This window comes from Scyliorhinus canicula, chromosome 16 (genome assembly GCF_902713615.1).
Source record: "Scyliorhinus canicula chromosome 16, sScyCan1.1, whole genome shotgun sequence".
In the NCBI taxonomy this organism is placed as follows: domain Eukaryota; kingdom Metazoa; phylum Chordata; class Chondrichthyes; order Carcharhiniformes; family Scyliorhinidae; genus Scyliorhinus; species Scyliorhinus canicula.
The window spans coordinates 135,778,899-135,803,069 of record NC_052161.1 but is presented as its reverse complement, the minus strand read 5'-3'; the positions used below and the strand labels follow the sequence as shown (position 1 = coordinate 135,803,069).

The 24,171-nt window shown below is 43.0% G+C and overlaps 1 protein-coding gene across 9 annotated transcripts in view; it reads left to right on the top strand.

Moving 5' to 3' along the window:
* Positions 1 to 24,171, top strand: part of rerea (arginine-glutamic acid dipeptide (RE) repeats a) — a 626,626-nt gene that overhangs the window by 387,423 nt on the left and 215,032 nt on the right. For all 9 annotated transcript variants that reach the window (XR_005457454.1, XM_038773781.1, XM_038773783.1 and 6 more), the window contains 2 exons: positions 13,577 to 13,701; positions 15,929 to 16,028. Coding sequence is in view for 8 of the 9 variants with exons in the window: in XM_038773781.1 (XP_038629709.1) it covers positions 13,577 to 13,701; positions 15,929 to 16,028 (225 nt within the window). In the remaining variant the exon portion in view is untranslated. The remainder of the gene's footprint in view (positions 1 to 13,576; positions 13,702 to 15,928; positions 16,029 to 24,171) is intronic.

Sequence of the window (24,171 nt, the reverse complement as noted above, 5' to 3'; positions counted from 1 at the left end):
GGTTTGTTTGCAGCAGTGTTACTGATGTGCATCGTCTATTAAATCTAATAGTGCTCATCAGATACAAAGGTTTAACAGAAAACCCTTTTGTACCCACATGAAAGATTATGAAACAAAATTATCTACATCAAAATATTTTTGCAGAAAGCTTTAATTCACTACTGTTGTCAGTTTGTTTTGTATTTAATAGAAGTTTGAGTCTTCTATTCCGTCTGTTAATCTTGTGTTCTGATTGAATCCAGAACATTTGGGCCCTTTCACATTAAAGATGACCATGATTCTGGTTTCGAGTGAGCCGTTGGAAATGCCTTTTTCTCGTGATACCCAGGAAAGGGTGTTCGTGCAGGCCAGCAAATTAGAAAAAAAATGCATTGCTGGCCTTTACAAATAGGTAATGTTGCCGTCTTGTAGGCATTGCAGCTGAAGGAGCTAAAGATAGCGATAGCTTTATTACGTAAGGAGCTGATTGCTATTCCAGTTTTTAAACCTATTTTAGAACTGTTGAATATGCTGCCTCTTCACAATGGGAACAAGCTCAAAGAAATGTAATTGACTGACGGCAAGGATTTGCCCTTTCTTGTGGATGCTGTGCTTGCCAAGGTTGAGGGATGTTGAATAGTTTTGTGTTTTGTTGCAACTATTGTCTGCATCACATACTCTGTGGTTAGATATATCAGAATTAGATGCAGAAACGGGCTCCTTCTAATCCATTCCAACAAGGTGCCTCACCCTCTGATGCCTATTCTCCATTGCATCAGTGTAACGTCCCCCCCCGCCATTTCCAACAACATCTTGCATTAAATAGTGCTACAACTAATAATATATTAGTAATATGGCCCAAGATTCCGCAGGAACATTATCAAATTACATTTTGCTGCATGGGTTTCCGCCAGGTGCTCCAGTTTCCTCCCACAGTCCACAGATGTACAGGTTAGGTGGATTAGCCATGCTAAATTGCTCCTTAGTGTCCAAAAGAGATGTGTAGGTTAGGTTGAAGGGTTTTTGGGATAGGGCGGGGGGAGTGAGCTTGGGTGTGGAGTATTCTTTCAGAAAGTCAGTGCAGACTCGATGGGCCAAATGGCCTCCTTCTGCACTGTAGGTATTCTATGATTCTAAATTTGACACCAGACCACAAAAGGGGAGATTGGGGCAGATGACCAAATGCTCAGTGGATTTTAAGGAGCATTTTAAAGTAAGAGAGGCGGAGGGACTTCTCGAGTGTACGGCCACAGCAGCTGGAAGCACAGCCTCCTTTGGTGGGGCAATCAGGGTTATGCAAGAGGTCAGAATTGGAGTAATGCAGATATCTTCGAGGCTTGTAAGACTAGAAGAAGTTACAAGAGCTCGGGAAGAGCTTTGGGAAAAAAAAGAGTATTTTAAAATCAAGGATACTAGCTAGTCTGTTACCTCTAGGTTTATTGGGGGATTGGATTGGATTGGATTTGTTTATTGTCACGTATACCGAGGTACAGTGAAAAGTATTTTTCTGCGAGCAGCTCCAGATCATTAAGTACATGGGAAGAAAAGGGAAGAAAATAAAATGCATAAGAGGGCAACACAAGGTATACAATGTAACTACATAAGCACCGGCATCGGATGAAGCATACAGGGTGTAGTGTTAATGAGGTCAGTCCGTAAGAGAGTCATTTAGGAGTCTGGAAACAGCGGGGAAGAAGCTGTTTTTGAGTCTGTTCGTGCGTGTTCTCAGACTTCTGTATCTCCTGCCCAATGGGAGAAGTTGGAAGGGTGAGTAAGCTGGGTGGGAGAGCTCTTTGATTATGGATTTGTGTCTTGTGAGCCCATGTCCACTTGCACCTGGATTGAAGATGCAAAACTTTCACTTCGTGCAGGACCATTACAATGAGCAAATAGAATCAACATTCAAAAGCTAGATTTGAACATAGGGTCCAAAAGAGTGTAATATGTGCTTTACTCAGTTTCCTGTCTGTTTAATGATGTTGCAATTGCAGTATCGGAATTGGGATCAAGTAACAGAAGAATTTCACTGTACCTTGTAGCTTGCTACTGGTTATGATGGATACTTAATTGAGATCTATTTTTTGAACTAGTGTTTTGCACCCCGTTTGGGTCTAAGATGCCTTTGAAGGTGCAAAGCCCAAATCCAATATACAGACAAATTCTGTCAGTAGGATTGCTAAATTAATGCACTCACAAAAAATATAGTCGGTCTGCAAGCAAATAAATTTTAACCTTCAGCTTTTAAAACATTTGGGGTGGGATTCTCCGCTTCTGAGACTGTGTTGTGACCAACAGAGAATCCGTGGATTTCTACGACAGACAAACCAATGCCGCATCTGGACCAATTCCGTTACCGCTGAGGGGCTAGCACCAGCGACACGTGGAACACAATCAATTCCAATGAAAAACCGTGCGGGATGCACCGGGTCCGTGATCGACACTCAGGAGTTTGACGAGCTGCAGCCGCACATACACACTACACTCCCCACACACACTCATCCCAACCAACAAGATGGCACTGATTGCGCTGGAGCGTGCCCATACAGCTGATGAGTCGTCTGGGGCTAGAGGGTACCGTGGGGGGAGACCTATGTGACCTGTGGCACTAAGTTCACAGTGGGCTGTTAGCGGTGTGCGCAACTGCATGGCTGCCTTGCCGGCTGCGGCAATGGTGCTCTGTGCCCGTCCACCCAGACCCCACAGCCCACCTTCTGGCCACCCCCCCATTACTCCCCCCAGCCCTGGCAGAATCCCCGGGCCAGCTGCAGAACTGTCAGCACACTATGGCGATGTTGAACAGCTTCCATACCTCCTCTCCTTCAGCAGCCATCATGCCGTTTTCACGATTTTTAAAAGCACAAGTGAACCTCGCCATCGGGAATTCGGGCCATCGGGAATTCGGCCCACCGGAGGTGGAGAATCACAAAGGCCCTGGAGAATGCCAGGTTGGGTCCGCTAATGATATGCAAATGGTGCCTACTATACGTGCGGAGCGAAGCGCGCTGACGCAGTTTTCTAGGTGCTGGAGCATTGCCATTTGGCGTCAAATCGGCGTCTGCCGCGATTTCAGCGTCGGAAACGATTCTCCGCCCAATCACCTTTCCCAATTTCGCCATCAGCTAACTGAGAATCCCGCCGTTGATCTTTGGACCACTTTGAACAGGCTGATAAAATATAGTGGTTGCGTGTTAACCAAAGGCTTTTTAAAAACAGAATAAACCAATTTGCAAGACTTTTCTGAATTTATGAGCCCTCTGTTTGAATTGCACGGGGGAGGTTGGTTAATCATGGGCCATTCGATATGTGCCTGTAATTTGAAGCCATTTGACTGGTTGTGAATTACAAGCCCTGATCAGTTGCTTTGCCTGACATATGTGCCTGCCAAAATCTACAAATACATGTATTCAGCTTCCGAATAGCAAGGAGGCCGCAATGCTCCCAAAGCATAGGCAAGCTTTGCTGCCAGGTGGACTATAGAAGGAGAAAGAGGCATGAAAGATAGATAAAGGGGCTGTAGAAGGCATGGCTGTGACTTGCCTGTCCGCATACCCTGTCCAACAGATGCAACTTGTTTTATTGTGCTATGGATTCTGGCTAATATAACATTCCCCAGCCATCCTCTATTGCCTGTTATACTCAACCTCATTACTGACTGCTGCAATACACTTGGTTGGTTACCCCAGCACCTACTAGCATCCTCTGCTACCTTTCTGGAACACTTTTGTTTTTACCTGATGGTAGCAGTGTATTGAGCTTCACAGCCTGGGAGATTGACCGAGGCTCATCCTTTGTTGGTGGAGGAAAGGCTGCTTCTTCATTGATCTAAGTTCACCAACTAGGGAACAGTCTTTTTCAATTCTGCAGCCCCGCAAAGCTTAAAAAACTGCAACAAACAAAAAAAACAACTTGTGGATAAGAGTATTGATAAAAAGTTTGTATCTTTTGTCGCTGGACTATGGGGGTTGTCAACTGGGGTCATTGCATGATGACCAGAAATGGAATTAGGACCCATTTGCTGATCCTAGAATCATAGAATTTACAGTGCAGAAGGAGGCTATTCGGCCCATAGAGTCTGCACTGGTCCTTGGAAAGAGCACACTACTTACGCCCACACCCCCACCCTATCCCCGTAACCCAGAAACCTTACCTAACCTTTTGGGCACTAAGGGGGCAAGTTAGCACAGCTAATCCACCTAATCTGCACATCTTGGACTGTGGGAGGAAACCGGAGCACCCGGAGGAAACCCACGCACACACGGGGAGAATGTGCAGACTCCGCCCAGACAGTGACCCAAGCCTTGAAATTGATCCTGGGACCCTGGAGCTGTGCAGCAACAGTGCTAACCACTGTGCTACCGTGCCACCCATGTATGCTTCCTTTACTCGCGGGACTGGAGAAATCAACATGAGCACAATGGGCCAGTTCCTTCTCATGAGCTGTCATTTTGTAGCAGCAGAGTCCTGGGCACTTTTAAAACTTTGCGCAACTTAAGTGCAGTCCAGATATTGTAAAGCACTGAATTTTTTCCACCTATGAGTATTCTCATTTTTAATAAGCAGTCAAATCCTGTATTTTTGGAATTTCTTTGATTGTAATCATTTTTCTAGCAGTTAAATCATCCACTGCTCGTTCATTTGCAGCAACACTTAGATTGCGCCCCCATTTTTATCAGAAATTAAGTGCCCTGCACTGAGGAGGGCCTTGTTTGGTGCTACTAACCACTGTGGTGTTTAAACAAGGGAGTGTCTCAGGTGTACAGCTCGTAACACATAACGACACATCTTGGATTCACCCATTGTTGGCAGTTATGATAACAACATGATCTTGTATTATTGCATCAGAAAATGAGAACATAGCAACATGAGGCAGCTGTTCAACCCCTCAAGCCTGTTCCATCATTGCATTATGGCTGATCTAACTCTTAACCATCCACCCATCTTGATTCCATAATCCTTAATGCACAGTGTATATCAAATATCTATTCATCTTAGTTTTAACATTTTCAGCTGTCCTAGCCTCAACTACCTTGTTTTTTAAAATTAATTTAATTTTTATGGGATGTGGACCTCGATGGCTAGGCCCGCGTTCATTGCCTGTCCCTAGTTGCCTTTGAGAAGGTGGCGGTGAGCTGCCTCCTTGAACCGCTGCAGTCCATGTGGTGTAGGTACACCCACTGTGCTGTTAGGGAGGGAGTTCCAAGATTTAGATCCTGTGACAGTGAAGGAATGGCGATATATTTCAGGATGGTGGGTGACTTGGAGGGGAACGTACATGTGGTGGTATTCCCATGTATCTGCTACTTTTGTCCTTCTAGATGGTAGTGGTCGTGAGTTTGGATGGTGCTGCCTTAGGAGCCTAGGTGGGCTCCTGCAGATGGTACACACTGCTGCTACTGTGTGTGTCAGTGGTGGAGCGAGTGAATGTTTGTGGAAGGAGTGACAATCAAGTGGTCTGCTTTGCCATGGATGGCATTGAGCTTCTTGAGTGTTGTTGGAGCTGCACTCATCCAGGCAAGTGGGGAGTATTCCATCACACTCCTGAATTGTGCCATGTAGGTGGTGGCCAGGCTTTTGGGAGTCAGGGGGTGAGTTACTCATCGCAGGATTGCTAGAGTCTGACCCGCTCTTGCAGCCACAGTATTTTTATGGCTAGTCCAGTTCAGTTTCTGGTCAATGGTAACCTCCAGGATGTTGATAGTGGGATATTCAGTGATGGCAATGCAATTCATAGAGTCTCATAGAATTTACAGTGCAGAAAGAGGCCACTCGGTCCATCAAGTCTGCACCGGCTCTTGGAAAGAGCACCCTACCCGAGGTCAACACCCCATCCTATCCCCATAACCCAGTAACCCCACCCAACACTAAGGGCAATTTTGGACACTAAGGGCAATTTATCATGGCCAATCCACCTAACCTGCACATCTTTGGACTGTGGGAGGAAACCGGAGCAAACCCACGCACACACGGGGAGGATGTGCAGACTCCGCACAGACAGTGACCTAAGCTGGGATTCGAACCTGGGACCCTGGAACTGTGAAGCAATTGTGCTATCCACAATGCTACCGTGCTGCAATTGAATGCCAAGGAGTGATGATTTGAAGATGGTCATTGCCTAGCACTTGCCACTTGTCTTCCCAAGCCTGGATACTGTTCAGGTTTTATTGCATTTGCTTCAGTGTGGGGAAGGAATGCACGACTTGAGTGAAGATCCAGTTCAGAGACCTAAAATTCAAAAGCATGTGGAAATTTGCATCATGCCAATTATTATATGTTGGTGTAAATGGGGCATGAAAAGTGCTATATGCATCATAAGATTTTTCTACTTATTATGAAATTGAAAGTATGAATGGTAACTTATCCCGATCCATCTTGAGGGAGGGATTAGCACTTCTTCAACCAAGTTGATCCTTCTCTGGCAGTTATGTTTGCCAGCAGGCAGAGTGACAGATCCAATTAATGAGCTGATCCCATCAGCTTCTGTGCCACATACTCGCGAGGAAACCAGGTTCAGCTGTGGATGGATGGTAGCATCCATCCCAGTTCATTCAGCCCACACACGTTAATATTGGCCGCCTTGGTGTTGCACCAAAATGAAAAAAAATGAAATGAAAATCGCTTATTGTCACGAGTAGGCTTCAATGAAGTTACTGTGAAAAGCCCCTAGTCGCCACATTCCGGCGCCTGCCCGGGGAGTCTGGTACGGGAATCGAACCGTGCTGCTGGCCTGCCTTGGTCTGCTTTAAAAGCCAGCGATTTAGCCGAGTGAGCTAAACCAGCCCCTTTCTCACTTATTTATTTTTCATCAAATTGTAAGCAATTCAAGAAATCTATATGTCTTCTGACAGGTTGCTAGCAGTCACATTGCACTGTTAAAGACGCTTCAGCTAACCATCCTACATAGCCTGAGGCATATAGCCTGTGCACTGCACCTAAAAGCCATGCGGTAGAGATTTCCATTGTGCAGACCTGCTAGACATGATGTAAATCAATAAAAGTTATGCTGTATAAAAATGATGCTCATTACAAAACAAAATGATTGCAGAAAATCCTAAGTAAAATAAATAGCAAGTTATCAATGTTTGTGCTCCCCAGTGACTTAAGAGACTGCGTGGCTAGGCTATACAACTGTAAGGGCCCAGTTTGAATCCTGATCTGCGCTGAGATAGTTGGCCTTAGAGGCATTATTAAAAACAGAAAATGCAGGAAATAGTCAGCAGGTCAGTTAGCATCTGTGGAGGGAGAAACCGAGTTAATATTTCCGGCCGATCACTTCTTGGGTTGGAGGCCACAGATAGACGCCCGCTTGCTGGAGAGCTGACAAATTAATTTCACCAGCACCTCATGAAGCTTTTCAGCAATTTAACCACTTCTTCTGATCCTAGTGAATGGGCTTGTCAATCATTCAGCTCTATGGAGTTTCTACAGCCGCATTGAAAAATCTACCAAGCAGAGTAGCCTCATGACTTTTATATAGTTATTTTAGAGTTGCTCTGATAGCCAAGAAGATCACAGCACCAGAGGCTAGTGTCTACATAACTTTGAACACAACACCATTAATGCATCACAGCACTCCAACACCACTAGCACCTTTCCATTGACACAAGACGGGGATCTTTCTATCTTTCTCTTTAACCATTGTAACTTATTGACTTTCATGGAACTTCAATCATTGCCTCTCTCATTAAACATTATATTTCTTGAAATGAGTGTGCCCCACAAATCCTTTCCAATTCAGAGTCAGTAAAATAAAGCGAATAACAGCTCAGTAATATGAAAAGGCAGAGAGAAATTGAATTGTACAGCACCATTCACATCCTCAGGATGTTCCAAACCACTTATAGCCAATGTATATTACTACTGGACTGTGATTATGTAGGCACGCTTAACAAACAGAACATACAAGCAAGATTCCACAAATACCAATGTGGTGAGTACCAAGTTCAAGCTACTAGATACAGAAGTGTGGTGGTCATGTTACTGAATAAGAAATTGAGAAGCCTGGATAAATAAACCAGGGAATATGAGTTCAAAGTTAACTATGGCATTTTGAAAATTTGAATTCCATTTTACTAATCTCCTTTAAGAAAGAAAACCTGCCATCCACCTTATCTGCTCTTTTCGTGTCTCCAATCGCACACCAGCTGGAAATGACTCCTTATTGCCCTCTGAAGTGACCTAGAAGTCATTCCATTATCTGCAGGGACTGCAGTGATTGAGGGATAAGCCCACTTAGGGATGGGTAATAAATATCTGCCTAGCCAACAACATCCTCACCTCTAAAGAGTTTTTTGATGGTGCTTGTTGAGGAACAAATGTTGGCCAGGACACTGGAAGAACTATCCTTCGAAAAAGGCATCAAGGGATCTTTTCCTCCCACTTGAACATGCAGATGGAACCTCAGTTTAATGTCTTATCTGAAGGGTGGTATCTCTGTCTTCTGTTGCGTGAGCTTGTCTGATAGGGGCTTCAATTCATAGTCTTCAACTCAAGCCAGAGTTCTGCTGAAGGAGTCTAGCTGCAATTTCTGGGTTTGTTTATCTATAAAAGAGGGCTTGCATACAACAAACTACATAGCTGAAAATAATCTTGTGTGCTAAATCATATGCCAGTATCTTTGAGCTTGTTTATCTGCAGAGCCTAGAAGTAGGATAATAGATTTCACTGTGGACTGAAAGTCAAATTCCACCTTGAACTGAACAAACTCTGTCGCACATTAAGACCTCACTATTTCAGAACTAACTCACAATGTGAAAAATGTTGTAAGTGGCAGCAAATTGTCAGGTGTATATTTTGCCACATTACATTTTCCACTTATTTAAAAGTTAGAGTACCCCATTATTTTTTTTCAATTAAGGGGCAATTTCGCGTGGCTAATCCACCTACCCTGCATGCCTTTTTGGATTGTGAGGGTGCGACCCCACAAACACAGAGAGATTGTGCAAACTCCACATGGACGGTGACCCGGGGCCGGGATCGAACCCGGGTCCTCGGTGCCGCGAGACAGCTGTGCTAACCACTGTGCCACCATGCTGCCCGTAGTTTCCCACTTTTGCCCACAGTACAGTGGCATTTACAGCATTGTCTACATCATTCTGTTTCCATGCTTGTGGTTGAAGAGAGGAGATAAGATCTAGTGAGGAAAGTATCAGAGGAGAAGAGGGCAAATAAATTCAAAATTAATTCATCAGACCTCTGGGTTTCTGTTCTGGAATTAGGAACGTTTTCAAGAGCAAGGTTGATGCAATGTGTGTTATTTTGTATTCATGGCTGCCTTTTCTTGGCAGGATTGTGGTAACGTCAAACCTTTTATCGTCACTTTTTGTTTGATATTGCCCACCTACAGACTAAAACAAATTTCAGATTAAATATAGAGTCTTGATCTTTAATTTTCATTGAATGAATCTTTTCTTCTTGACAAGAAGTCATATAAATTATTCTACCTTTGATATATTTTCCTCCTTATTATTGTCGTTGTGATTGGTGTTTCTTATCCAAAAATATAGTTGATAATTTAGTGGGAATTTATTGCACTGCTAAAAATGACTTGAGGTTTTGTAAGAATGTAGAACAAAGCACTAAAAGTTTAAACCTTACAGTAACCTCTTTGTGGTCACAATTTGAGGTTAAGATAGTGTAACATTTAAATCTGCTTTTGTTGCTGCAAAATGAGAGATTGGTGTTTTAGTTAAAAGGAAGGAAAGCTTGCACTGACAAGTATTTACCCAATTTTAAATTTCATTCTTTTGATTGAAGAGTCTTGTGATGTGGCTGTTTCAGCACACCAAAAGCACTGTCCACTGATGGTATTCTTTTAATTTTAAATTGGCCTTTTTTAAAAAAAAAAATATGGCTGGTTACAATTGTAAAACAGATCACCACTGAAGTAATGTTCAAATTGAAACCACATTCAATAAAACATTTGAACCGTTAGTGTATGGTTGTATTTTATCATACATTAATATATTATGATGTCCCTTTAGTCCCAGTTGCAGACAACAACCAAATGGTCTTCAGGTGACAAAAATATGATGTGGAAATCTGTACAATTATTAATTGTTTATTCAACACCAATTTAGACATTAATCTCATTGCTTTTTTGCAATGTTACCTACCTTGATGGTGTGAATGTGGGCTTTCCAAAGATTCAAGATGTGTGCTTCCATAATTGCATCCTTACTCTCAAAGAAGCAGCAAGGCTAATTCCTATCTATGTTTTGGATAAGCATCTGTGATAAGTGTACAAATTTCTGGAGCACGCTTTTGTCACATGAAGACCATTTGATTGATGTCAGTAACTGGAACTAAGGGGGCATTCTAAAATATTTTAAAATTATAAAATGCCTTTATGCTATCTGTTCAAACGCTTTATCAAATAATTATTTCAATTTAAGCATTTAGACCTGTTGATCAGTTTTAAAAGTGTAACAATGTGCCATAGAAAAAAAAAATGATAGGCTAATGCCCAAAAGGCAATGAACTATCTGTTCAAGTGATTACTACTAATTGGATCCCATGATGATAGTTGTATTAATTTAACAGCAATGGTTGTATCACTTTACTCTCCTTAATAACTATTTCCATGGGTCATTAGAGGTTATATATTTAATGATTTACTGAATACTGCACTAGAAAGCGAAGGGGAAAGCTGTGTTTAATGTTTAGGGAAATTATATTTTTGGGGAGTAGCATGACTCTGCTGAACACTTTATAAACAGAGTTGCTAATGCCTTTGATCACCACCCCTTTATATGGGTGTTTGCAAATTGTCTTAAAGTCAATCTTTAGTTGTATTTTGTTTACTTTTCTGTGTTGTTTGAAGCAATGATTGGCAGATCGGATAAATACAGATATTTATTTAGTACAAATATGCACTGACTGGTGACCTGTAAAAACTAAACAATTGTGCCTCTTGTAGTGCATGGAAGTGCAGGTGTTTAGCCCTGGGCAATTTTATGTCATTTTCTTGGAATTATGTTTGAGTCACTGTTGACCCTGTTTTAAAACAAAAATCCGCCCAACACAATGATCAGTCTGCTGTTAAATAGCACAACACATAGAAATACTAGAGCTGTATTAATACAGGCAATCTTGGTATATTCCTTTGACAAAGCTTTTCATTTTAACATTTGTACAAGAACTGTACTAGTGATACTTGAGTAGCATAGTGAATCTAGTTTAATATCATTACAGATTGAGTGTCCTCAAAAGGCAAAACCTTGCAGATATGAGAAAAAATGGGTGGTATACCTGTTTCTTGAATTGTGTTTAAATAAGTAAGGATGAAACTGAAAGAGATTTAGGAGGCTTGGTGTTCAACATGTCCAACCAATACAAAACAGCTTAAAGCTAATAGTGTGCTGAACTCTATTTATATAATAGTAGGGGGGCAGGAAATTGTGTGGGACATGCTAGACGGAGCAGAGGTTCTTTTTCTGTCTGTCATTGTTTGAAGCCATGATCAGAGTGTATAGTGCCCTGGTCAAGCCACATCTAAAATGCTATGATCAGTTCCTGTACTCCATGCAGAAAGAAGGTATTGCAGGAAAAAGTCTCGAGTGGCAGAGCTCGGCAATTCTGAGATGTGAGGAAGGATGAGGGAAAACTTGGGGCTTAAATCTTTAAAAGGGCACATTGGAGAGATGTTCTTAGAACCAAACGTTAGGTAGCCAAATTTGATCTTGGCAGCGAGATAGGTAGAAAAGTAAGTTGTCAAGAGGAGGTAAAGAGGCTAAAAAGAGATTATCGATATAGGTTGAGTGAGTGGGTAAGATCTGACAGGTGAGGTGTTTGGGAAAATGTGAACCTGCACTTCAGCAGGAAGAATGGAAAAGCAGTAAACTATATAAATGGAGAGAGAATGTAGGACTTGGTACAGATTGAGTATCCTTTTCCGAAACCCTTGAGACGGATTGTATTTCGGTTTTTGGATAACCCGTCTAGGCCGAGGGCTCGTTCCATAACAGTGGTCAAAGCCTAGGCTAGCTAAATTCCAAAGTAAATGAAATGGCTAGAAAAGTAAGATGTACCACTGACTAATAAATACAGTGGACTGTTGGCGAGGTTCGTGTCAGCTCAGGTCATAGACCTCCCACGCTAAAAGTCAATGAGGTTCAAAGATGATGTGGTTTTTGGATGTATTCCATTTTCGGATTCACGGAACCTGCAGTACAAAAAGGACTTGTGTATCCTGGTACATGAATCACAAGAAGTTAATCTGCAGGTACAGCAAGTGATTAGGTATGCAAATACAATGTTGGTGTTTATTGCAAGGGGAATGGATTATAAAAGTAGGGAGGTTTTACTGCAGCTGTAGAGGGCCTTGGTGAGACCGCATCTGGAGTATTGTGTACAGTTTTCTCACCTTATTTGAAAAGGGATGTAAGTGTGCCAGAAGCAGTTCAAGAAAGATTCACTCGACTTATTGCTAGGATGCAGGGCTAATCTTAAGGAGAAAGGTTGAACAGGTTGGGTCAATTCCTGTTGGAGTTTAGAAGGATGAGAGGCAATCTTATTGAATCAGATAGGACCCTGAGGGGACTGGATAAGGTGGGTGGTGGAAGATGCTTCCTCTCACAGGGGAGATATGAACTAGGGAGCACAGTTTAAAACTAAGAGGTCTCCCTTTTAAGGCAGAGATTAGGAGAATGATTTTCTCTCAGAGGGGTCATTGGTCAGTGGATAGCAGTGAGGGGACTTGGTTGTTTATTCAAGGCTGCGATGGATGGATTTTTGGTTGGACGAGAGAGTCGAGGGTTATGGGGGTAGATAGGAAAATGGGTTTGAGGCGATCACCAGATAAGCCCTGGTCTTGTCGAATGGCAGAGCAGGCTTGAAGAGCCGAATGGCCTGCACCTGCTCGTAAGTCCTACGTTCTTATGTTTCTAGAGGTTCACAAAGTAGCATGTGCTATGCCAACAATAAATAGAACATTATTGTACATTACATTTGTGAGAGTAAACGTTCACCAGCTCTTTCTTATTACCAGAGGAAAACTAGAGATTGATATCAGATTCTTCAGATCAATACCCGGAATGAAATTCCAGATGGACTGGTAGAGGCAAAAACCTTGGAACCATTTAAGAGCAAAATGGATGGTCCACTGGGGACACTTTTATGTTCTTTCTGGTTGAATGAACTAGGCTAAATGGTCTTCCTCATCCCTAATTATTATTTTTAAATTTCCTATACCCAATTATTTTTTTCCAATTAAGGGGCAATTTAGCGTGGCCAATCCACCTACCCTGCACATCTTTGGGTTGTGAGGTGAGACCCACGCAGACACGGGGAGAATGTGCAAACTCCACAAGGACAGTGTCCCGGGACCAGGATCGAACCTAGATTCTCAGCATCGTAGACAGTGATGCTAACCACTGCGCCACCGTGCCACCACCCCCCCCCCCCCCCCCGCCCCCCCATCCATAATTATTTTGCGAATTGATGATATTTTCTTGCCTTGTTGACTCCTTCTATGTCTGTTTATATTAGTTCCGAAAAGGTTCTTGGGTTTAGATTGTATCTGTTCTAGGCCACGTTCTACATGGCTGAATCCTACTTTTTGTTGAAATATAATTATAATTAAGTGCTCTTTTTTTTCTAGGCTAAACTTCCAGAATTGAAGCCTCTTCCCCTGTCCACTGGTGAGATGGTAACTGAACATGAAGAACTGGTCTGGACACCAGGTGTCAATGATTGTGACCTTCTGATGTATCTGAGGGCAGCGAGGTGAGAATATGCCAATAGTCTGATCCCTCCGGTCAATACTTTCAAAGTATACAAATGTTTTGATACCTTTAACTTTAAATGCATGCTTGGAAAAGATAAATACAAATTCTTGAGAATTACATTTTGCTAAATATGTATTGAACAGTTGGACGGTTTCAAAAAGCTTGTTTTCCCATACCATTGCAATTTTGTTGTATCCCTCCCCAAACTCTTCCATACCTTGTGGTATTCCATCAACAGAAAGTGAGCAGGAAAAGAGGTCTTGACTTTGGCACAAGTCCATCTGCCACTGAAGGCACGAAAGACATCAGTCAAACAATCACATTCCATAGCGATGGTCAGGTAGTGGGGGAGGGGTCGGTTTGGGAGCGGGTGGAGGCAGCCTCATGTAGGGGCATGTGTTTAGGGGCACTGTTAATGGCACCTCTGCCGCTCTCGCCGGCCAGGTACTCCACGAGCCCGGCAGTATGGAGGTGTGGGGACAGTGTCGGCAGCACATGGGGCGGGGGGGGGGGGGGGGGGGGGGGGGGGGGGCATCGATTTGGGCAGTTTCGCTCCAGGGGTGCTGGATGGGGGATTTTGGCGGGCGGGACTGAACAGTTTGGAGATCTCTTGATCTCTTTATCGATGAGGGCTTCCCGGGCTTGGAGGAGTCGAAGGAGGCGTTCGAGCTGCCAGGTGGGAATGCATTGCAGTATCTGCAGGTGACGGACTTTGTGCAGAGGCAGGTTTCGTCCTTCCCGCACCTGCCGCACCAGGGGCTACAGGATAAGATGGTGTTGAGAGTAGGAGTAGGGGAGGGGAACGTTTCGGAGATCTACAAGGAATTGATGGAGTGGGAGGGAGCCCCGATAGGGAGGTGAAGCGAAAGTGGGAAGAAGAGCTGGGTGTGGAGTTGGTGGTTGCATTATGGCAGGAGGCCCTGAAAAATATCAATGCATCCTCGTCGTGTGCCAGGCTCAGCCTGATACAATTCAAGGTGGTCCGTAGGGCGCACATGACGGTGGCCCAGATGAGCAGGTTCTGTGAGGGGGTGGAGGATAGGTGTGGGCGCTGTGCGGGTATCCTGTGAACCATGTCCATGTTTTGGGCATGCCCGAGGCTGAGGGGGTTCTGCCAGGGATTTGCTGATGTCATGTCAGAAGTATTAAGGATGAGGGTGGCACCGAGTCCAGATCTTTGGCGTGTTGGAAGATCCGGGAGCCCAGGGGGTGAGAGACCGTGGTTCTGGCCTTTGCCTCCCTGGTAGCCCGGAGACGGATCCTACTAGAAAGGAGAGACTCGGAGACACCGAAGTCGGGGGGGTGGGGGGGGGGGGGGGGGGGGGGGGGGTATAGGTTAGTGACATGGCGGGGTTTCTCAGACTCAAGAAAATCAAGTTCACCTTGAGGGGTTTGCCCGGAGGTGGCAGCCATTCATCGACTTATTAAACTGTCAACGGGGGCGGGGTATGGAGAGTTGAGTATGGTTAGGAAGACAAGTGGAAAAGGTGACTGGGGAAGGAGGTCCTGTTTGTGTAAGCCATGTTAGCTGGGGTTTGCTATTGGGTGGGTGTGTTGTTTATCTCATTTTGTTCCTTTTGATACCTGGTGGTTAAAATTATAAATGCCTTAATAAAATATTTTCTATAAAAAAAAAACAATCACATTCAACACTCTGCAGAACTGGACTACTTCCATCTTGCAGAATAAAGAAGGACCTGTCCTTGTACAGAAATAGTGTATTTCATTGTGTCCACAATTGATAGACTTATTTATTTAGCTCGTGCTTATGTTTAGGTAAGCAGGAAGTAGCATTTACAATGGGCCATTATAAATGAGAAATGCACTCCAAAAATGGTCAAAGCTCCACAGATGCTGTCAGGCCTACTGAGATTTTCCAGCGTTTTCTGTTTTTGTCTTCACCTCATTGTTTTGCTTTTCCCTTGTAAGGCATGTCTGTTTGACCAGGATTTGTCCATCTAACTAATATATCCTTATGTGCCTCAATGTCACACTTTGTTTTATAATCCTCCTGTGAATTTCGGCGAGATGTTTCATTATGTTAAGAATGCTGTATAAATATAAGTTGCTGCTGTTGTATAAGTGTGGTAGAATCAACCCATGTTGAGCTAAAAAGTAGACAGCCTGCTACGTTTGTCAGAATTTTCATAACATTTGGAATGTAGTTATTTTCTATTCTGATCATTGTTTTGCATTCCGAATAATGCAAAATGTATTTCCTGCAGGAGTATGGCTGCCTTTGCAGGGATGTGTGATGGTGGATCTACAGAGGATGGCTGTCTTGCAGCATCTCGTGATGACACTACAGTAAATGCTTTAAATACTGTAAGTTCCTAATGTGTTTGACAAATTACTGTGTTTCAGGCGTGATTAACGCTCACAATTCTGGGTCATAGTTTTAATTAGTCTTAGAAACCTCAATCTCCTAATTTATTAGCGAATAAGTTGGAAAATTAAAATGGCACTATTTCAGAAGTGCCACCTATCTACATGCAAAGTGCATGTAATCAAATTCAGAGCTATGAATTCTCTTCCACTAAATAATGCATACAGAGCATTCAACAAGTTTAGTTGAATATAAATATAGTTGAATGGCCATTAAAATAGAAATTTGGACTACTGGATTATTTTTTCCTGGTTATTTGTGAATATTGTACGAGTGCCTTTTGATGCTGTCAAATCATAAACAAAATTATACAGTAATGAAATATGGGAGTTATTGAAAGCTTTGTCACTTATACTGGCATAAAAATTGGGACATTTAGTAGAGTTGCAGCCACCGATTTGAGGGCAGGACAGGATTAGATGACTACGTTTTCTGATGCAAGGTAGGAAGTAATTGTATCATGGGTGGCACGGTAGCACAGTGGCTAGCACTGTTGTTTCACAGTGCCAGGGTCCCAGGTTCGATTCCCGGCTTGGGTCACTCCCTGTGCAGAGTCTGCACGTTCTCCCCGTGTCTGCGTGGGTTTCCTCCGGGTGCTCCCGTTTCCTTCCACAAGTCCCAAAAGACGTGCTGTTAGGTAATTTGGACATTCTGAATTCTTCCTCCCCGTGTACCCGAACAGGTGCCGGAGTGTGGCGACTAGGGGCTTTTCACAGTAACTTCATTGCAGTGTTAATGTAAGCCTGCTTGTGACACTAATAAAGATTAGTATTATTATTAAGTCATGAAAGTCGTGTACTGAATAAATGTTGGCTCCGGATTTTAATGGACATGAAAAATATAGACCATTTAGTAACCAGATCACTTATGTTCTATTGAACCACAGTAGACAATTAAACCATAAACCACAAATATATATATATATATATATATATATATATGCATATATAAATATTACTTTTTTTCAATCAACACCTGATAGCAATGCTGTTGCTGTGTTTCTGTGCAGGCACCGTGTAATATATGTTGCTAATTCATCCAAAGTTATGGAAGTATGATGAAAACTTCATCAATTTTACTGCAGCACATTGTATAAATCAAAGCTGGCAGTTCACTGCTGCAATGTTTTATTTATGTAATGGCAGACTGCGGCAGAAAGCAGTGGGATTTAATGTTAATTGTGAACGATAGCTATGAAGGACAGAAAATGAGAAATGCCATTCAGCCGTATTTCGAAATGTAATAAACGTGTTCTTCCAATCACGATTTATATGACAAAAATTCAAACTGCTGTTACTGTACAAGATACATTGGATCAATTCATTTGTATTTAGCTGAAATTCTTTGTGAATAGGCTTTGCCAGCCAGGGAAAAAGAAGATAATGGATGCCTTAGGATTATAGCTGATTACATTTGAATCTGAAGTCCCCAAAGAAGCATGAAAATTGTACCATGTTAAAACTGTTACATTTTTAAGGATGATTCATTCCTTGAGCATTTTTTTTTAAAGCTGTTACCTCCTGCTTATTAAGTTCATGCTAGAGCCCTGGGTGAAAATGTTCACTTAGTTCCATTTTTACGGTTCCATAATGGAGTGGCCGACAGCTGCTGACCTGGCTAAAATTGGTGACATCCTAAAAACAAATGCAAAAAAAAATACACCTTTATTCATGAATAATTTATAAATCCCCCCTTTTTTTTTCTAAACAAGTGTTGCTGCCAGTTTGCAAACTTAGGAAAGCCGGTCTAAATTGTTTTTTCACACTGCTATGGCAGCTGACTGATATTGTCTCCTTCAGTCTAAGTGTGTGCAAAATGTTCAATATTGTTGCACATCAAAGGCTGGTAAGATCTGTGTGTCATTCCAATGGTCGCCTATTCAGGAAATTCTTAATCTCAGTTTTTCTGTCAAGAATGGTGTAGCGGTACATAATTCTCTCAGGGGAGAGAGAGAGGAAGTTACACTGCAGTCTACTCTGGCTGAAGAGTGAATTGGCAGGGAGTGCACTTTCAATTGGGAAAGATGTGCAGGGGCAGCAGAGTAACAAGGAAAATTGAATTGAGTGCGAGTATACAGTATTGAGAAAATCCAATTGTATGTAATAATCTAAAGATGGGCCACATTCGAGATGGCATTGACTGTGGAAAAAAAAACTGCAAGCTTTAATACACTCGATCTCCGTCTTAAGTGGTGGCTTTATTGCATTTGCATTGATTTCTAGATTTCTCTATTCAAACTTCTACTTAACAATAATCTGTCAGTTACGAAAATCTGTTCTGTACGTGTCTGACAATAGTTTCAATCCTCTACATAGATCCAGTTCCAGACTCACTTTTCTGTTAAAAGGCAAATGCTTTTCGCCACTACCCTTCCCAAATCCACTGTGACTCGTGTTTATGCTTACTACTTTTTTTTAAAACGTCAATTTTTGAATTAACCTATGGTTTTTTTTAACACCACTGCACTTAACATTCATATCATTGGAGAAACCCTTTGCCTGCACTGGATGTTGCATTCATCGAAAGATATAAGATACAAGTAATTTGAAGTTCTTGGCACTCACAGCAGTAAAAAGTTTATCTTGAAGACAATTTCCTGCTGCTCTTGTTAAGGCAGCAAAACATTTAAAGTGTGCGTTCACAATATGTACAGTACCCGGCCTGTAAATAAAACTGAACTGCGCAGACTGCCAGTATTCTCCATACATTCCATACGTATGCTATTTTGTTTTGCAGAATCGTTGAAAATTCAATTGAAATGTAATTTTCATCATTACTGATTGTCTCTCGGGCAAACTATGCAGTGGCGACCAGTGAACCACTGGAAACACTAAATGGTTCTTGAGCTTTATATGGCTGCACACAATAAAAATGCACAAGCTGAATTATTCAGTATCTTTTTTAAATAAATGTTATTTAAAAAATGAACTGGTTTTGTCATCGGTTGGGAGAAAACTGTTATTTCCTTTTTAAGTCACTTGCCCCTTTCCTTAGGCATTCATGCAGCCTGTTTTCAATTTTTGCGAGCTGAGGTGAGTTTACGAATTCCATGGATTTACCATCCTGACCCCTTTGGAGGTGTGTCTCGCTTTATCTCCAAGCTTCTTTTTGAGGCTGGAAGGTTGAAATTCGGAACATAGTTGGGGCAGCACGGTAGCATGGTGGTTAGCATAAATGCTTCACAGCTCCAGGGTCCCAGGTTCGGTTCCCGGCTGGGTCACTGTCTGTGCGGAGTCTGCACGTCCTCCCCGTGTGTGCGTGGGTTTCCTCCGGGTGCTCCGGTTTCCTCCCACAGTCCAAAGATGTGCGGGTTAGGTGGATTGGCCATGCTAAATTGCCCGTAGTGTCCTAAAAAGTAAGGTTAAGGGGGGGTTGTTGGGTTGCGGGTATGGGGTGGATACGTGGGTTTGAGTGGGGTGATCATTGCTCGGCACAACATCGAGGGCCGAAAGGCCTGTTCTGTGCTGTACTGTTCTATGTCACAATGTGTTTATTTTCAGTTTACTTTGTTAAATCCAGACCCTGTGTCACAGACACTGACACGGAGTGTCTAACATATGAAAAGTTTTTTTTAAATCCATATGTTTGTACATTTAAGCATTCAGCCTAAACCATGACTCTACACTCTGTTTCATCATAAACAACAGAGCAAATTATCAGCATAAGCAGAGATGTTGCTTAAACTGCAGCTCCTTTTTTGAGTTTGTAGCTGTGTAATGTTGCGGTTTGTAGGAACTTTCTCCTTTTTGCTGTGATTCATCTAGCATTGCATCAATTTAATGCTGAATTGGAGAATTGGCTTCAAGCTATAGAGTACCTCCGAGCAACTGTTGAGCCCCAGACGTGGTAGTCAGTAGCATTTTCATGGTCATGGGTAGCATGTGATTCAAGGAAACCAGGAAAAAGAATGGAAGGTGAATAACTAGGGTGGGCAGAAGAGTTGCGATCAATACCTTTAAAAATAAATTTCAAACTTACACCACAGTTCTTCCCCATTAAATTTATTTGTCTGATTTTATTTATTTATTTATTTTAAACTTTAGTGTACCCAATTTATTTTTTTCCAATTAAGGGGCAATTTAGCGTGGCCAATCCACCTACCCTGCACATCTTTGGGTTGTGGGGGCGAAACCCACGCAAACACAGGGAGAATGTGCAAACTCCACACGGACAGTGACCCAGAGCCGGGATCGAACCTGGGACCTCGGCGCCGTGAAGTAACAGGGCTTACCCACTGCGCCATTGTGCTGCCCTGTCAGATTTTATTTTAAAGAATCGTATGGCATGCGCACAGTTAATAAAAGGTATAATTTCCTTCTAAGATCTTTTTTTTGCAAAATTCTCCCGTAAGATGTTTAACTAAACAGAATTGTGTTATTTTAATTGACCAAGAAAACCTTGCAAACCAAGGCATATGTCCGATAACCTATCCCTTTGTCTTGTATTAGACGACTTGCTATGTCTTCAAGTGGCAGATTGGGTTGGGGTGGAGAGGCACATTTAGTGCACCCTTACGTGCATGGCTTCCTGTCCGGATCCTGCAGATGACTCTTTCCCAGAAGTTTAATAAAAATAACAACCATTAGGGTGGTTGCACTCCACTACACTTGTATTAGTGGAGTGGGGCTTCTGTAATTTCCTGCCCTTGGGAAAGTAGATATTTTGAACATCCCATACATATTCGGATACTGAGATTAATGGGGGCAACGCTGCACTTATTGTCCATTCCTAATTTCCTTGAGAAGGAGGTTTTGGAGCTTTTGTTTGAACCACTACAGTGCTTGAGGTGATGGTTTCAAAATCAAGGTGTTAGTTGACAAAGTAGAAGCAGCAATTTATATCCAAGTCAGATGTGACTCCGATGTGATCCCACAATATTGCTTCTGTTTATCTCAGGATTGGATGGGGAATGGATGCTGTTCAAGTAATCTTTCTTATTTGCTACAATGCATCTTAGTTTGTTCTGACTGCAGTCTCAACGCACTAGTGGTGAAGAAGGTAGTTCAAACATGATTCTGTTCTGGATGATGTCACGCTTCTTTGCTCTTCACAGAGTAAGGGGATGTATGGAGAAGAGACAATGCCAGATTTAGATGTGGACAATGTGTGTATTTGAGCATTTGGTTCACGTGGTAAGTTCTAATAAGGTTTTCTTAGATTTTAAGAATCGAGCTCTGAGATAACATTTTCAAACTTCAAGTTAATTAAATATCCTTGCTAAACAGGGAACTGCCTGGCAGTGACAGTTATCTGTCAAACAGCTGAAAGTAGTTTGTTCAATAGATGTTAATTACTGTAGCAGGAAGCTGAGCTAGTTGGTAACTCATCCAGAGGCTGTATATAAGAGATATAGATAGTGTGTGTAATTGTGAATTTGTATTGTGGGAATACGGTGCAGACCGGTCAAGAGGTGCTCCTATTTCTACTTTGTTTGAGCCTCAGTACTTGGTGAGTTTTCTTCCATTGCATTCTCCAAGCTTGGCAACAACTTTCTATTACTTTGGCTGTGTAAATGATTAACTATTGGCTAATCAATAATGAAGGTTGGACAGAAATTGCGAGGGGGGGGGGAGCAAACAGGAATGTGGTATGAGACAATATAGTCAGGGGAATAGATACTGTTTACTGCAGTCACGACCAGGAGTTCTCATGTTGGTGCTGCCTACCAAGGTTAAGGACATCTCTTCGTGGCTGGAGAAGAACTTGGAGGGGGAGCATCTAGTTGTCTTCTACATGGGAATCAATAAATAGGTAGAATCAGGAATGGTCTGCTGAGAACGTTTGAGGAATTAGGGTTCAAATTACAACACGGAATATCAAAGATAATCATCTCTGGGTTCATACCTGAGCCATACATGAATTGGCATATAGTAAAACTGATTACAGAATTAAACACGTGACTGAAAGAGGCCGTGGGAAGAAGGAGCCTTGATTCATGAGGCACTGACATCAGTGCTCGGGGAAGAATGAATTATTCCATTGGAACAGGCTTCACTTGAAAGGAGCTGGAACCAGCTTGCTGGTCAATTGTATAAGTAGGGTTGTGGACAGGGTTTTAAGCTAATTCTGGTGGTGGTGGGGAGGGGAGTCATGCAGGGAAGAGGATTAGAGAAAGGGTCAGGTTGAAGAGAGATTTAGAAATCCAAAAAGAAAGATCAAGGCACTAGAACAGGATAGCAATGTGGATAAAGGTGGGCAGAGTGGGATAAGGAGGGACAGAGAGTTTAATAAAAAAATGTTGCAGTGAATAAGGTAAAAGAAGTTTTTAAAAAAAATGAAATTAAAGGTTCTTTATTTAAATGCACAGCAGATCTGCAACTGGATGGACTAGTGGCACAAATAGTAAATGGTTTAGATCTAATCGTGATTGCAGTGACATGGTTACCAGGTGATTAAGGTTGGGAAATAAATATTCCAGGGTATGTAATGTTTGAGAAGATAAAAAGAATAGCAAGGCGAAGGAGTAGTCCTGATAGAACAGGCTGACATATGAGCATAGAGAGAAAGGAGCTGTTCTCTGAAGATCATGAAGCTGAATCGGTATGGGTGGAAATTAGGACAAGAGACAAAAAAACACTGGTGGCCCCCTGACAGCAATTGTATCGTTGGGAATGGCGTTAAATAATAAATTATACAATAACTGTGGGGGACTCTAATCTTCACATAGTCTGGGCCAATCAAATTGGAAATCGTGGCCTAGACGTTGCCTTCGTAGAATATATTTGTGGCAGTTTCGTGAAGCAATACATTGTGGAACAAACTAGATTCAAGGCTATTGTTCGGAAATAGTGACAGCCTGAAGTACATTGGGCTGGATTCTCCAAAAATGGGGCTTTGTCCCCACGTCGGCGTAAACGCGCTGGCGTTTCACTCCCTAGGGGCGGATTCGCCACAGCCCTGAGCCAAAATTGTGTTTGGCGCAGGGGCGGAGAATCGACATTCCCAACCGGATCGTGACCGACACCGCTCCGGGCCCCGGAGAATCGCTCGTCCGTCAATCACACCGCATGGCTGAAGGGCCATTGCCAGAGGTGCTCCCAGCGATACTCCGATCCTGACCGGCCAATTTATCGACGGCGTGGTTCTAACCACATAGGGCCGTTCGGGACTCTCGCGTGGCAGCTGCAGGCTCGGTCCGCTGCCGCCCTGGTGGGGGTGGGCCTTGTGGCCGGCCGGGGCAACGGTCGGGCCGGTCCAATGCAGGGGCACCGGGCCGATAGGGCGGGGGGGGAAGAGACCTTGTTTCTTGGTGATGGTCCGAGGCCGCTGTGCCATGCGAATGCACGGACTCTGAACCAGTAGTGCGGTAGCCCGTATCCGCAGCCAGGGTCCCTGCGAGCCCCCTGCAGCTAAGTGAATAGCTCTTTATTTTTTGTGTGAAACTGGGGAGTGAAATGCCAGCGTTTTTACGCCGGCGTGGGGACATCGCCTCGTTTTTGGAGAATCCAGCCTCAGAAAGACATTTAAGTCGAGGAAACAAGAACAGGAATCCAAACAAGGCCCTGTTTAGTGAAGCTAAAGTCAGGAGCAGAGGAAAAGGTTCCAAATTAAAAGCTGTGGGGAGAAGAATCAAGACAATGTGGGCTTGTGAGACGCCAGAAGATCCAGGAGACAGTCAAGGTTGGTGACTCCTTACTATGGGCCTGAAAAGCAGTGGTGTTCGATTGGTACAGTTGCGTCTCTGAGTGTGTGCATGGAAGGTGAATGTCCTAACTAATCTTTCAAAGTTCCCTAGATTAAGGTGTAGTCCCTCTGGATTGGAAATTGCACATCTCTCCACTTTTTAAGAAGGGTGAAAGGGGGAACCCAGAGAACTACAGACCGGTTAGTCTAACGTCCGTGGTGGGGAAATTGCTGGTGCCTATAATCAGGGATAACTGAACACCTCAAAAAAACTTTGGTCGATCACGGAGACCCAGCATGGATTCGTGAAGGGAAGGTCATGCCTAACTGACTGTATCGAATTTTCTGAAGAGCCGACTAAGGTAGTGGACAGGGAAATGTCTATGGATGTTATTTATATGAACTTGCATTTGATAAAGTTCCACGGAAGAGACTGTGAACTAAGGTGGAAGCCCACGG